General features: G+C 43.7%; 1 protein-coding gene across 1 annotated transcript; it reads right to left on the reverse strand.

Moving 5' to 3' along the window:
- Positions 1-904: 904 nt before the first annotated feature.
- Positions 905-11,923, reverse strand: LOC306965850 (5-hydroxytryptamine receptor 7-like). The gene is made up of 2 exons (XM_079560420.1): positions 10,802-11,923; positions 905-1,920 (listed from the first exon to the last, which is right to left on the reverse strand). Exons 1-2 carry the CDS (start codon positions 11,365-11,367, stop codon positions 1,041-1,043), a joined length of 1,446 nt encoding a protein of 481 aa, XP_079416546.1. The 5' UTR covers positions 11,368-11,923; the 3' UTR covers positions 905-1,040.
- Positions 11,924-13,804: the final 1,881 nt, after the last annotated feature.

Here is a 13,804-nt window from a genome sequence, read left to right on the forward strand (position 1 = left end):
GAAGTATATTTACACAGAAATGTAACGTGTCGATTTTATAAGCAGATAAAAAGGGGGACTATATTGTAAGGCGTAATGATACGAGGAGTAAAACGTCCGCGCAGTAACTCCTAAAGGTTATTGACGGAAGTGAGCGGGGGGAAGTCTTTAGGAGTTACTGCGCGGACGTTTTGCTCCTCGTATCATTACGCCTCACAATATAGTCCCCCTTTTCATTTGCTTATAAAATCGACATGCTACATTTCTGTGTAAATATACTTCGCATGAAAACACTTCACATAACTTTATTTAAATAGGGAACACGTGGAAGAGCTTGGTAGCTTCTATCGTGAGCTTTTTCGGAGCTATGTGACATGTGGGAGAGGCTGCGTATGTGCTCCGTTAGCCTGGCAGAGCGCACGGACAAAGACCAGACGGGGATATATTAACACGTCTAAAGTGAGGTAAGAACATATCTTAGTATGTAAAAACGGTGGCCTATTCCTTTAACATGAACAAGAACAAGAAAAACTGTTAAACTTTAAAAATAATATTCAAACTAATTACAAACCAATTCACCACTTATTCATTTTCTTGCCTGTTTTTTTTTTTCAAGTAATTTGGTTGCAAAAAACATAGTTATATATATTGTTTTGGCATGTGCCATTCTTCTCCCAAAATCTTTGGACGCTCTACCAGCGCCCTCTGGTGGTAAATTTTGATAACACAAGTCAGAGATTAGAAATGTGCCGTGGAGACGGTAGCTACGCTTGGAGCATATGGATCAGTTTTACAAAATGCGAGCATAAGTGAACCTTCCCCCGACAGGAGAGTGCAAAAGCAGGGAGAGACATCCAGCAAACCATAGAAATCTGGACTCAAATTCAATTCTAAGGCCAAAACAGCCAAACCTAACCACCAGGCCATTGTTCAGCATAGCCTCCTCCCACATGACCAGTCTTGAAACCTTGTGACCGTCCCAAAAGCCTTTTCCCAAAGACCTTGCGTAATTGTCCCACTAACTTAATAGTACTCCAAGGACCTCAGTCAGTGTCCAAGCTTCAAACATCCGACTCGGGCTTTTCCACCAGCTTGAGCGCCTCGTGCATGCCGGCCGCCGACAGCTTCCGGTTGATGTTGCGGTAGCGGCACCGCAGGAGGTTGCTGTAGGTGGTCCTCAGGTCGCGGTTAAAGAAGGCATAGATGAACGGGTTGATGAGCGAGTTGGCGTAACCCAGCCACAGCAGCGTCCTCTCCAGCCACAGGGGCACGCAGCTGCACTCCACCCCGCACACGAAGGGCCGGGCGGTGGACACGATGAAGAAGGGCAGCCAGCAGAACGCAAACGCCCCCACCACGATCCCCAGGGTGGCCGCCGCTTTCTGCTCGCGCTTGAATATGGACTGGTTCTTCCGTTTGCGCCTCTGGTGGTGCTCCCCGCTCTTCAGGAGGCGGGACACGCGGCTGCTGCATTCCTCCTCGACCTCGCGCTGGAGCTTCAAGGCGGCCGAGACGCAATCCAAGCTCTCCTCCTCTTCCTCCGGTCCGTCTCGCCGTTCCTCCTCGGTTCCGCTGGCCATCTCTCCGGACTCGTTGCCCGCTTTACTGCCGCCGCTGCGGGACACCGCCGAGTTGCTGTCCCGGGGGAAGCCGGTGATGGTGTGCTTGGCCGCGCTCAGCTTGGCTGCGCGGTAGATGCGGTAGTACATGATGAGCATGACGGACATGGGGATGTAGAAGGCCACGGCGGTGGAGTAGACGGTGTAGCCGAAGTCCTGGCTGATGAGACAGACCCGGCCGTCGTTGACGTTCTGCGCCCAGCCAAACAGAGGCGGCAGTGTGATGGAGGCCGACAGGAGCCACACCGACGCGATCATCTTTGCCATGCAGCAGCCGTTCTGCCGCACCGGGTACGTCAGAGGCTTGGTGATGCCCAGGTACCTGCGGAGAGAGCAGTCAGGTCAGTGGTTGGATTGATGTTTGGAAAAGTAGGCAACAATACATTTAGGCCAGTGGTTCTCAACTGGTCTTGCATGATTCTACCCTAACCCTCATACTCATTGCGTTTCGTACACGGGTCTGGACTTCTCCAGAAACTATTGGATCTGATTTTCGCTAGCGTTTGGTCGTGACGTAGGTAATGCGCCCGACTGAGTGAAGCAGCTATCATAGCTCTATCATAGCTCTATCATAACTCTATCATAACTCTATCATAACTATATCATAACTCTATCATAGCTCTATCATAACTCTATCATAGCTCTATCATAGCTCTATCATAACTCTATCATAGCTCTATCATAACTCTATCATAACTCTATCGTAACTCTATCGTAACATTATCGTAACACTATCATAACTCTATCATGACTCTATCATAACTCTATAGATACAGACGGCATCTCTGGAATCGTCCATATATGGTCATTTTTGAAAACAGTTAAGGGGGAAAACAATTTTGAAAACATGAAAATGTTCTCTAATTATTCAAAAACTACTTTAACAAACGCTGAAATATGAATATAGTTTCTACTAAATAATGATACAAAGACATGGGGAGGAGCAAAGTGGTTCAACAGCCCATAAATACATGAATAACGGAGAATGCTAACTTGATGCTACATGTTAGCATCGGGCTAACGCTAACGGTTAGCTAGCGCTTGCTACAACTGCTGTTTATTCACTTCTACTGCACAATCTGCTGTGAGAAAATATCCATATGGGCCCGATTTACACTTGACTTTATTTACGTGATAAATAAGTTGATATTCCACCAGAAAATGGCTAAAAAGAGTGGAAAATTGTTTCTCAAAAGATTCTATTTTCCTCCTCGGCGAGGCCACGCCCCCTTCTATGACGAGATGCCGTCTGTATCTATCATAACTCTATCGTAACTCTATCGTAACTCTTTCGTAACACTATCGTAACACTATCATAACTCTATCATGACTCTATCATAACACTATCATAACTCTATCATGACTCTATCATAACTCTATCATAACTCTATCATGACTCTATCATAACACTATCATGACTCTATCATGACTCTATCATAACTCTATCATAACACTATCATAACTCTATCATAACTCTATCATAACTCTATCATAACACTATCATAACTCTATCATAACACTATCATAACTATCATAACACTATCATAACCCTATCATAACCCTATCATAGCTCTATCATAACACTATCATAACCCTATCATAACACTATCATAACTCTATCATAACACTATCATAACTCTATCATAACTCTATCATAACTCTATCATAACTCTATCATGACTCTATCATAACACTATCATAACCCTATCATAACACTATCATAACTCTATCATAACTCTATCATAACTCTATCATAACTCTATCATAACACTATCATAACTATCATAACACTATCATAACCCTATCATAACACTATCATAACTCTATCATAACTCTATCATAACTCTATCATAACTCTATCATGACTCTATCATAACACTATCATAACCCTATCATAACACTATCATAACTCTATCATAACTCTATCATAACACTATCATAACTATCATAACACTATCATAACTATCATAACACTATCATAACTCTATCATAACTCTATCATAACTCTATCGTAACTCTATCGTGACTCTATCATAACTCTATCATAACTCTATCATGACTCTATCATAACTTTATCATACGATCATAACTCTATCATAACACTATCATAACTATCATAACTCTATCATAGGTCTTGGGAGCATTCTTTGCACATTCCAAGGCTTTAATTTTAATTTCTGGATATTTGGGAGCCGAGCCAGATTGGATTGAAGAGCTTCCATTACTTTCGTTTCCGCCGCCATTGCCAAACTACAACCAGCAAATGCTGCGCAAATGCTGCGCAAATGCTGCGCAAATGCTGCGCAAATGCTGCGCAAATGCTGCGCAAATGCTTGACGTCACCTACAAGCCCCGCCTCCCCCGCTCGCTGAATGGTAACACGGTCACTGAGATCAGTCCCAGACGTACATGTAGGGAAATTAAAATTGACCGGAGTTTACAGATGGCTAACGCCAGGCTACAACTGGTCTGGCCGCACAACTTTTTATGGGAAAAAAACATGTTGACAAGTGGCTTTTTGCTTTCCATCACGGAGGCATGGGTCACTGAAAGGTGAATGAAGAACTTTATTTGTCATTATACAATTGTACAATGAAATTGCATAGATCAGATGTTGTGTTGGTCCTGGGCCAACCTGACCAGCATGTTTTTAGTGGTAGGGGAAACAGTAGAACCCAGAAGAAACCTGAAGAGACATGGGGAGAACATGCAAACTCCACACAAAAAGGCCCCGGCCATGAGGTCGAATCTGGACAACTTTTAGCTGTGAGGCAAGAGCGCTAACCACTCAGCCACCATCTCAGTCAAATACACATTAATATGAAATGTTTTTCCTCGATAAAGAGTTGCATAAATGTTGTTACACTTGTCATCAAAGAAGAAGCAACTTGTTGATTTTCAGCTGGTTTATTGTCTACAGACAACAGCAGACATCTCTTATCGGTCACGTTCTTTACAGTGCATCATTCAAAGTACCACTTGTCTTGCTTGCAAGACTTCTACCACACATACTGAACGACGAGCGTCCACTTGGGGCGCAAAAGCGATACTGCTTCTACAGGTTAACTAGATTTACATACAACATACTTTTATAAATATGTATGCCATCAGGATCCAATTAACAAGACATTTTACGGGGTGTATAATTTTACTAATTCCTACAATGTTATGTAGAAATATGTTATTTCACAAAGCTACCTTAGTAATATTATCAATCAATCAATCAATCAATCAATCAATCAATCAATCAATCAATCAATCAATCAATCAATCAATCAATCAATCAATCAATCAATCAATCAATCAATCAATCAATCAATCAATTAATCAATCAATCATTATCTATTTATAAAGCCCTTTACAACACTCAAGGTGACCAAAATAAAAATGCCAAAGTCAGTGATGGTGCATGTCGGGGGCAGCTTGTTCCAGAGTCTGGGCTCGGTCTTTGTACTTGGCTCTTGGGACTTCCAGCAGGCACTGGTTTGTGGCCGTTGAGGGCTTTAAAAACAAAAAGCAACATTTTAAAATCAATCCTAAAAGACACTGGGAGCCAGTGGAGGGAGTAAAGGACTGGGGTGATGTGCCGACGTGCTGCCGCATTTTGCAACAGTTGGAGGCAGCTGAGAGATGACTGGGAACACCAACATAAAGTGCGCTGCAGTAGTCTATTCGTGAATTGATAAAAGCAAGAATAGTCCTGTCAAGGTTGGTGCGAATTAAAAAAGGTTTTGCCTTGGTTAAAGATGTAGTTGATAAAAAGTTGCTCTGACCGCACTGTTGATCTGCTTATCAAATTTAAAACTGCTATTGTAAAAAACCCAGAGGTTCTTCACAGACACTTTTACCTTTGAGTACAATGAACTCAGTTTTATCCTCATTCAAGTGCAGGACATTTCCCCCTATCTGCAATACAGTCTGTCAGGGCTTGAAGAGCACCTCCTTTGTTTGGAAACACTGGTAAATAGAGCTGCAAATCACCTATGTCACAGTGAAACGCTAAATTGTGTCGAGCAATGACTGACCCCAGTGGCAACATACAAAGTGAAAACAACACAGGGCCCAAAATAGAGCCCTGGGGCACTCCACAAAACAAAGAGGCGACAGAAGAGGATGGATCACCGATCATGACAGAAAAAGTCCTATTGGTCAGGTAGGACTCAAACCACTTGAGTGCAGAACCACGGATGCTGATCATTACTTAAAGGAATAGGCCACCGTTTTTACATACTGAGATATGTTCTTACCTAACCTTAGCCGAGTTAATATATACCCGTCTGGTCTTTGTCCGTGCGCTCTGTCACGCAAACGGAGCACATACGCAGCCTCTCCCACATGTCATATAGCTCCAAAAAAGCTCACGATAGAAGCTACCAAGCTCTTCCACGTGTTCCCTATTTAAATAAAGTTACGTGAAGTGTTTTCATGCAAAGTATATTTACACAGAAATGTAACATGTCGATTTTATAAGCAGATAAAAAGGGGTACTATATTGTGAGGCGTAATGATACGAGGAGCACAGCGTCCGCGCAGTAACTCCTAAAGACTTCCCCCGCTCACTTCCGTCAATAGAAGCTGCGTGACTTGTAGAGAGCCTTTTACAACAAGCAGAAAATATATTTTCGGAAAGTGCTCTCGCATTCCTACCTCATGGTCGAGGTCCTGAGTCCTGTGTCGTCGTCCGGGGTGAGTTGGAAATCTGTGAAACATTACTATACTATAGGGTTGGGCGATGTCCCCTTAATTGGTCGTTGACGATGTTTACAGTGAACCATCGTGATGGACGATGATATCGTCCATTTCTCATTATAAGCATTTAAAGACATTTACATAGCCTGTATATATAAGCTGCATATTACTATGTATGTTAGGGAAATGTGAGATTGCAGGATAAATGGATCTAAACTAAACATGATCTGAACAGAGTCATGGAACACGACTTTTGCAAAAGAAATGTGTTAAAACTCGTGCGTAAAGTCTGAGAGGAGAACGACTTATTCAGAGCGTCAACTCCAAGGCCCTTCTCACACTAATACAAATGTAAATCGGAGCTTATTATTTGCATTTGCTCAGTTTTAACGTAATGTTTAAGAAACAGTGGCTGAACGGGACAATATTTAGAAGTTTGCGTCGTAGCTACATTTTTGAAGCCGCTCGGTCTGTGCTCGTAACCTCGTAGCTCTTGCACCGCCTCTTTCTCTCCTCTCTCTCTCCTCTCTTGGACCTTCCTGAGAATAGTCCGCGCACTCAGCTAGCACCGATGTGAGAGCTATCTCATTTTAAAACGGTTTATGTTTCCGCACGCAGCAAAGCAAAACCACGCACTGTTAAACTCTGAGCTGCAGAGAGAGAGAGAGAGCTCCGCGCGTAAGAAACAGAGCAGCTGCGTCTTTACTTTAATAATTACGGCTAACACATCGTGGCTTCTGGCAGGTACTGACACTAGCGCGCATATTAGTTACATCCGTGATTTAATTTACAGTGCAATCCCTGCAAAGTTTGTAGGTTTACAAGGCCCACAGAAGACCAGTGCGTGTTTTTGACAGGAGGGGGCGTGGCATGACGATGGTGGCTCTCCATCGTTATGTTGCTCATCCATCACGATGGAAGATGATATCGTCCATCGGCACAACCCTACTACACTATATACTTTCTTTATCACAGCCCGGCACGATGCACGTAAAAGGCATTGTTCACAAGTTATCCACGCTTCTTCAACTGTTCCCTGCTAGCTCTCTACAAGTCACGCGACTTCTATTGACGGAAGTGAGCGGGGGAAGTCTTTAGGAGTTACTGCGCGGACGTTTTGCTCCTCGTATCATTACGCCTCACAATATAGTACCCCTTTTTATCTGCTTATAAAATCGACATGCTACATTTCTGTGTAAATATACTTTGCATGAAAACTGTATTTAAATAGGGAACACGTGGAAGAGCTTGGTAGCTTCTATCGTGAGCTTTTTTGGAGCTATATGACATGTGGGAGAGGCTGCGTATGTGCTCCGTTTGCGTGACAGAGCGCACGGACAAAGACCAGACGGGTATATATTAACTCGGCTAAGGCTAGGTAAGAACATATCTCAGTATGTAAAAACGGTGGCCTATTCCTTTAAGCGAGACAAAAGGGTTAAATGATCCACTGTATCAAATGCCGCTGTTAAGTCTAGCAGCACTAAGACAACGGGGCATTTAGGATCAACAGCCAGGGCAATGACATTATTCACCTTCATCAGTGCACACTCAGTGCTGTGGATTGATCTGAACCCAGATAGAAATTTCTCAAGAACAGAGTTGGTTTCTAAGAACAATTGTAATTGAATAGAAACAATTTTCTCTTGGACCTTTGAAATAAAAGACAAATTAGAAACAGGTCTAAAACTGGATAAAAGAATTAGCATCAAGATGTGCTCTTTTTAAAGGGGTTTCACAACAGCATGTTTAAAAGAATTGGGGGCATATCCTGAGCTAAGACAAGTGTTAATTAAAACCAAAAGAGAAGGTCCAACAGCAGAAAACACCTCCTTCAGCAACTTTGTGGGAAAAATGTCCAAGGGGCAACTCTTTGTACTCATATTATGTGTGACTGTATCACTGAGTAACGAAAGAGAAACAGGTTCAAAGTGGTCAAACACAGCAGAGTGCGAGGCCGTAACAGCATCGTCTATGCTACTGCTACAGCTGCTCAATGCTCTCACAGGCATCACAGTCAACAAAAAAGCATAAAAAGTCCTCAAATGTAGAAGCAGAGGCATCAGACAGAGGATTGGTATAAGGGCTGACAACAGAGTTTATCAGAAATGCTGAGTGTCCATTTGTGGAAATAATATATTACAAATACAAATATTGGGATTTAGCCTCTTTCACACCTCAGTATCTCCAGCGATTCATATAATCCGTCCTTCTTCCAGCGTCATTCTGCCTCTGATTGGCCATGAGAGAGTGGACAGCCCTCACTACAAACAGGTCATACAGATTTAATATTTCACAACATCATACGGCTGTTCTAAGAGGGGATTTTGCCAATATTAGCGTTTAGTTATTAGCCTCAATGAGATCTTATTATGTGCAAAAGCAGCTCACCTTGTCATTTAGAGACCACTGATATGTAATACAAACATGTTCGAAAATGATTTGAATTAGACAAATGTGTCAAACCAAGCACATTTTCTCCAGTTTGGCTTTACCCAAATCTAAAAGTTTCTTGAAAAAGGTGTCCAAATAGTGACAACAAAAATGAGACAAAACCAAGGATGAAAATGTGACGACCAAAATGAAACAAAAAAAGCCACAAAGAGCAACAGAAAGCTGACAAAATGTGATGAAAATGTGGGGGGAAAATGTGGCAAAAACTCAACAAAAAAACGATGAGAAAAAAAGTTTAAAAAAAGTGACAACATGAGGAAAAAGGTCTATTTAGATGAGTTTGTAGGTTAGTATTCTAGGGGCGGATCTAGAGGGGTGGCACGGGGTGGCAGCTGCCACTCCCAGTAAAGGTCTTGCCACCCCATAGATGTCAGCCAGGTTTTGTCCTTGTCTGGAACTGTCTAAATTAGTGTCGTCGTCAACCTGGCACTTTATAAATGCATTATTTCAAGGACTAGTCGCAATCCAGATCTTCAAAGCCTGACTCATATAATATTTTTTTTTTGGCCTGTATAACCAATGTGATGTCTCACATCAGCTCTAGAAGCCACTTGGGTGCCTACAGAGGCTCACTCAGGTCATTATATTTATTGACAGGACAAAGAAATATAACAACTGTATAGCTAAATAAGGAGTGCCATCGCCGGTGACTCCCACAATGACGATTTTTATTTATTTATTTCTCAAAAGTTAAAATTTCATCTGAGTTAGAAACCCCATTTGTAAAATGTGTTGCCACCCCAGAAATTATACCTGACCCTGCTTGCACCCCGTGATTTTTTTTCTAGGTCCGTCCCTGTAGGGTTTTCTTTCAAATGAGGCCTATAGGCTGTAGCCTTTTAGATTTGGGTAAAGCTGAACTGGAGAAAACCATTAAGGCTGGGGTTAAGAGTAATTCGCATTAGCGTCCGACATTTCCGTAGCAGAACGTTCAGGGCTTGGGTTTCCTTCACTGAGAGCAGCATGAATAAAACTATCCCACAAAACTGACAAATCCTCAGCTCTGGAGACCGTAAGACCCCTCCCTCCCATCCATTAACATAATGTACCACTTTTTAATAAAGTTCGAGGTAAATCATCCTCCAGTGTTTCAGAGTTTCCAATTCATTAAAGGAATTGTGCAAAAATCACTGGCCTTAAATGTCACTGAAAAGCATTACAGTTGTGTCAATGCATTAAAAATCAAAAATCTTTCATGCCTACATTCATGAAAAAAACAAAAGTGTGTTACAGAGCACATTCAACTGCATGTTTTGATGATATTTTCAGTATTTTTTACACCATTATTTCACCCAATTTGTCAAATATCCAAATGTGACTCCTCGGCTTCATTCTAGTTTTTCCATCTTTCTTAGAAATGATAAATACATTGATTTGAGGCATTTAAAAAAAAGTATATATTGAAACAATATTGAAACCTGTTTGTATCTGTATGTGCGTGATCTTTGGACAAAGCAACACTTTAGCGCTGATCTTCATTTAACCCGAGTTTCCTTTCTCATGTCTGTCCCTCCGTGACAGGGACCCCTTATGCGGTCTGAGTGTTTGGCCTCACCTGGCTCCGCTGTCACATCCATTCACTGTGGACAATGTTCGAGCTGTTCACCACGGGAGAAAATCAACACTGACAGGAAGAGAGAGAGCCCTCACAGCTGGAATCTCTTTTGCTGCCTAAAAAGTTTAGACCAAGCACATTATTGGCAAAAAAGGGCTCTGCTGTGAGCCTCATAGCGCACGAGAAGATTGTTCTGACCCCATTAGCGTCAGTGTTTTATCCTGTCTCCTGTCCAAGTGCGCAGAACAGCAGGTGTCATTGAGCGCTGCGCTAAAGGTCACGGATTTGCCAAAACGCCTCGACTCAGACTGACTCAGACCGGAGCTGCTTTCTGACACCTCCCCGTGTCCCTGAAGTGCCACCTCGGACATGAGTGAGAACACGCGACCAGAAAGAGCAAAGAAAATGGCTCAGAAAGCCCGTGCGTAAAGACACCCGGCTCCGAAGCCCGTGCGTAAAAGCGCACATGGGTCTTGCTGTTCGGACAAAGGGGTAAAGGTCTCACCTGTCGATGCTGATGACACACAGCGTCATGATGGACGCCGTGCAGCACATGACGTCCATGGCGATGAAGACGTTACAGAAGAATTGTCCAAAGACCCACTGTCCACCGATCAGGTCCGTGATGGACACGAAGGGCATGACGGCGATCGCCACGGACAGGTCGGCAATAGCCAGAGACACGATCAGGTAGTTGGAGGGCTGGCGCAGCTTCTTGACGAAGCACACGGAGATGACAACCAGCAAGTTCCCGCAGATCGTGGACAGCGTGAGCATCATGAGCACTCCGCCGATCAGCACCTTCTCCACGCGGCCGTAGCTCAGGATGTGCTCGCCGCAGCGCGTGCCGTTGCTCTCCATGATGAGCAGCGGACTGGCCGTGCCCGGAGCGGTGACCGCCACTGCCGCCTCCGCCGCGTCCTGCGCGATCTTCAGCAGCCGCGGCGCGAGCGCCTCGGAGATGATCCTCGTGGAGCCCGCGTAGTCCCCGCCGCCCGCGCGCTCCTCGATCATAAACGACCTCATGTTTCCGCCACCGAACGTTCCGTTACTCGCTCCCAGGACGACCATTGTGCCGCGCGCGGAGCCTTTTTATCCATGGGCGCAGAACGCACAGATGCGCCACTGACTCAGGACTGTGACCCACTGACACGCGTTCCGTGGATTCAGAGCCTATTTACAGACACCTCGTCATGACGCACGTGGCGCGCCGCGGGCACGCTCCCAAAATATACGACCTATAAAGTGGTTTCAGTCTGTTTAGCACGAGCCGTCTGACAGCTCCTCCACGCGCTCACCCAGAGAGAGAGAGGCAGACTGCAGCGCGAGCGTTTATATATAAGCCCTGCTTTAAGGGTCTGCGCTCCTGCAGCTCCACACTGACCCGGGACACTTGAGCGGAGACAGGGGAGAGGGGGCACAGGAGAGGGCTGATAGAGGAGGAGAGTCACCTTAGAAATCTATTATAAATCATGTTTATCTCCAAACAGCCCCTGCTCGTGCGCATTTTCTGCATCTCTATGACCTCGCACCTCTGTTTGCATGTTTGGACTTACTTGAATCCTCATTGCTGTCACAAAATCAACAACTGCTCTGTGATTGTCTCTGAACCTCGCCTCTCTGTTGTCTCTCCTGTGACCATGGAGCATCAGCGCCACCCAGCGGCAGCACATGTTTAATACAATGGAGTTTTGGAAATGATGAGAAATAATCATGTTAAATCCATGATATGTGGCTGAAATATACCAGGGCTTATTCCGAGCCTCATTTGTTAAGAATAAATGTATACATGTGTATGTATATATATGTTTTTATTTATTTACTTTTTAATTTATTTGTACGTTTTCAAAATAACACAAAAAACAAAAGTGAGGACATTGGATGTTTTGTCACAGATGTGGATAAAGGCTCCCTTGGGACTGACTTGTTAGCATAAAGGCAGACTGTATCAACACCGAAGGCTCGTACCGCTGCGTCTGTAAAGATGGCTTCTCCGGGGACGGCTTCAACTGCTCAGGTACAAGCCAACTCACTTCTGATTTTTTGCAGTGGGAGGAAAAAGTGAGTACACCGTGGAATTACATATTTGCCTAAATTGGTCATAAAATGTGGTCTGATATTTATGAAAATCACGAGAATGAGTGAACAGTGTCTGCTTAAACTAATAGGCCTACCACCCAAACATTTACATTTGATCATGTTTTTGTTGGCAATAGTATGTAAACATTCACAGGAGAGGGTGGAATAAGTGAGTACACATCCTGGCTGAGGATCGTCCAAGAGCTAATTAGACAATGTAATGTAGACATTTAGAGTCAGGTGTGAGCCAACCTGAAGTCTAGTCACTGAGGTGTGGCTTAAAGCTGCCCTTATCACTGGAAAACACACTTAGTTAAGAATGCTGAGAAGCAATGTCTGGTGTGCACCATGCCCCGCTCAAAAGAGCTCTCTGAACCTACAATCAAGAATGTTTGATTTGTATAAAGCTGGAAAAGGAGAAAAGGAGACAGTTCCAACACTTCCAAGGAGTGGCCGTCCTGTAAAGATGACTCCAAGAGCACAGCGCAGAATACTTAATGAGGTAAAAAAGAACCCTAGAGTGTCAGCTAAAGACTTACAGAAAACAGTGGCACAGGCCAACATCTCTGTGGACACAAACAATACTTAAAAGTATGGGTAGACGCCGCAGAGGAAGCCACTGCTGTCTCAAAAATCATTTCTACACGTTTGAAGTTTGTGAAAGAGCACTTGGATGCTCCACTGCTGGCAAAATATTATGTGAACTGATGAACCCAAAGTTGGGCCTGGACAACCTGCTATCATCAATAGAAAAAGTAGTTCACAGGTGTATTAAGATATTTTGCAGAAAAACCTGAAGCCATCTGTCCAACAGCTGAAGCTCAACAGAGGATGGAGCTGCAACAAGACAATGACTCAAAGCACAAAAGCAAATCCACTTCAGAACGGTTTCAGAAGAATAAAATACGCGTTCTGGAATGGCCCAGTCAAAGTCCTGACCTAAACCCTTTGAGATGCTGTGGCATGACCTCAAGAAAACCATTCCCACCAGACATCCCAGGAATCTGCTGAACTGAAACAGTTTTGTAAAGAAGAATTGTCCAAGATTCGTCCTGATGGTTGTGAACTTCTAATCTACAACTACAGGAAACGTTTCTGGATGAAGTTATTGCTGCCAAAGGAGGGTCAACCAGCATTGAATCTAAGGGTGTACTTACTTATTCCTCCCTGTCACATGTTTACATGTGATGGCCAATAGAAATATGATACAATGTAAGGAGACACTGTTTACTCAGTCTATGATTTCAATAAATATTAGACCACATTTAGGCAGAAATGTGATAAGTTACACACATGTGAGAACATGCAAACTCCACACAGAAAGGCTCCGTCCAGGTGGGAATCCAACCCGGACCTTCTAGCTGTGAAGCACGAGCGCTAACCACTGCACCACCGCGCCGCCACTTCTTAAAAATAGTCTGGTTGCAAT

Source organism: Gobius niger (genome assembly GCF_951799975.1).
Source record: "Gobius niger genome assembly, chromosome: 7".
NCBI lineage: Eukaryota > Metazoa > Chordata > Actinopteri > Gobiiformes > Gobiidae > Gobius > Gobius niger.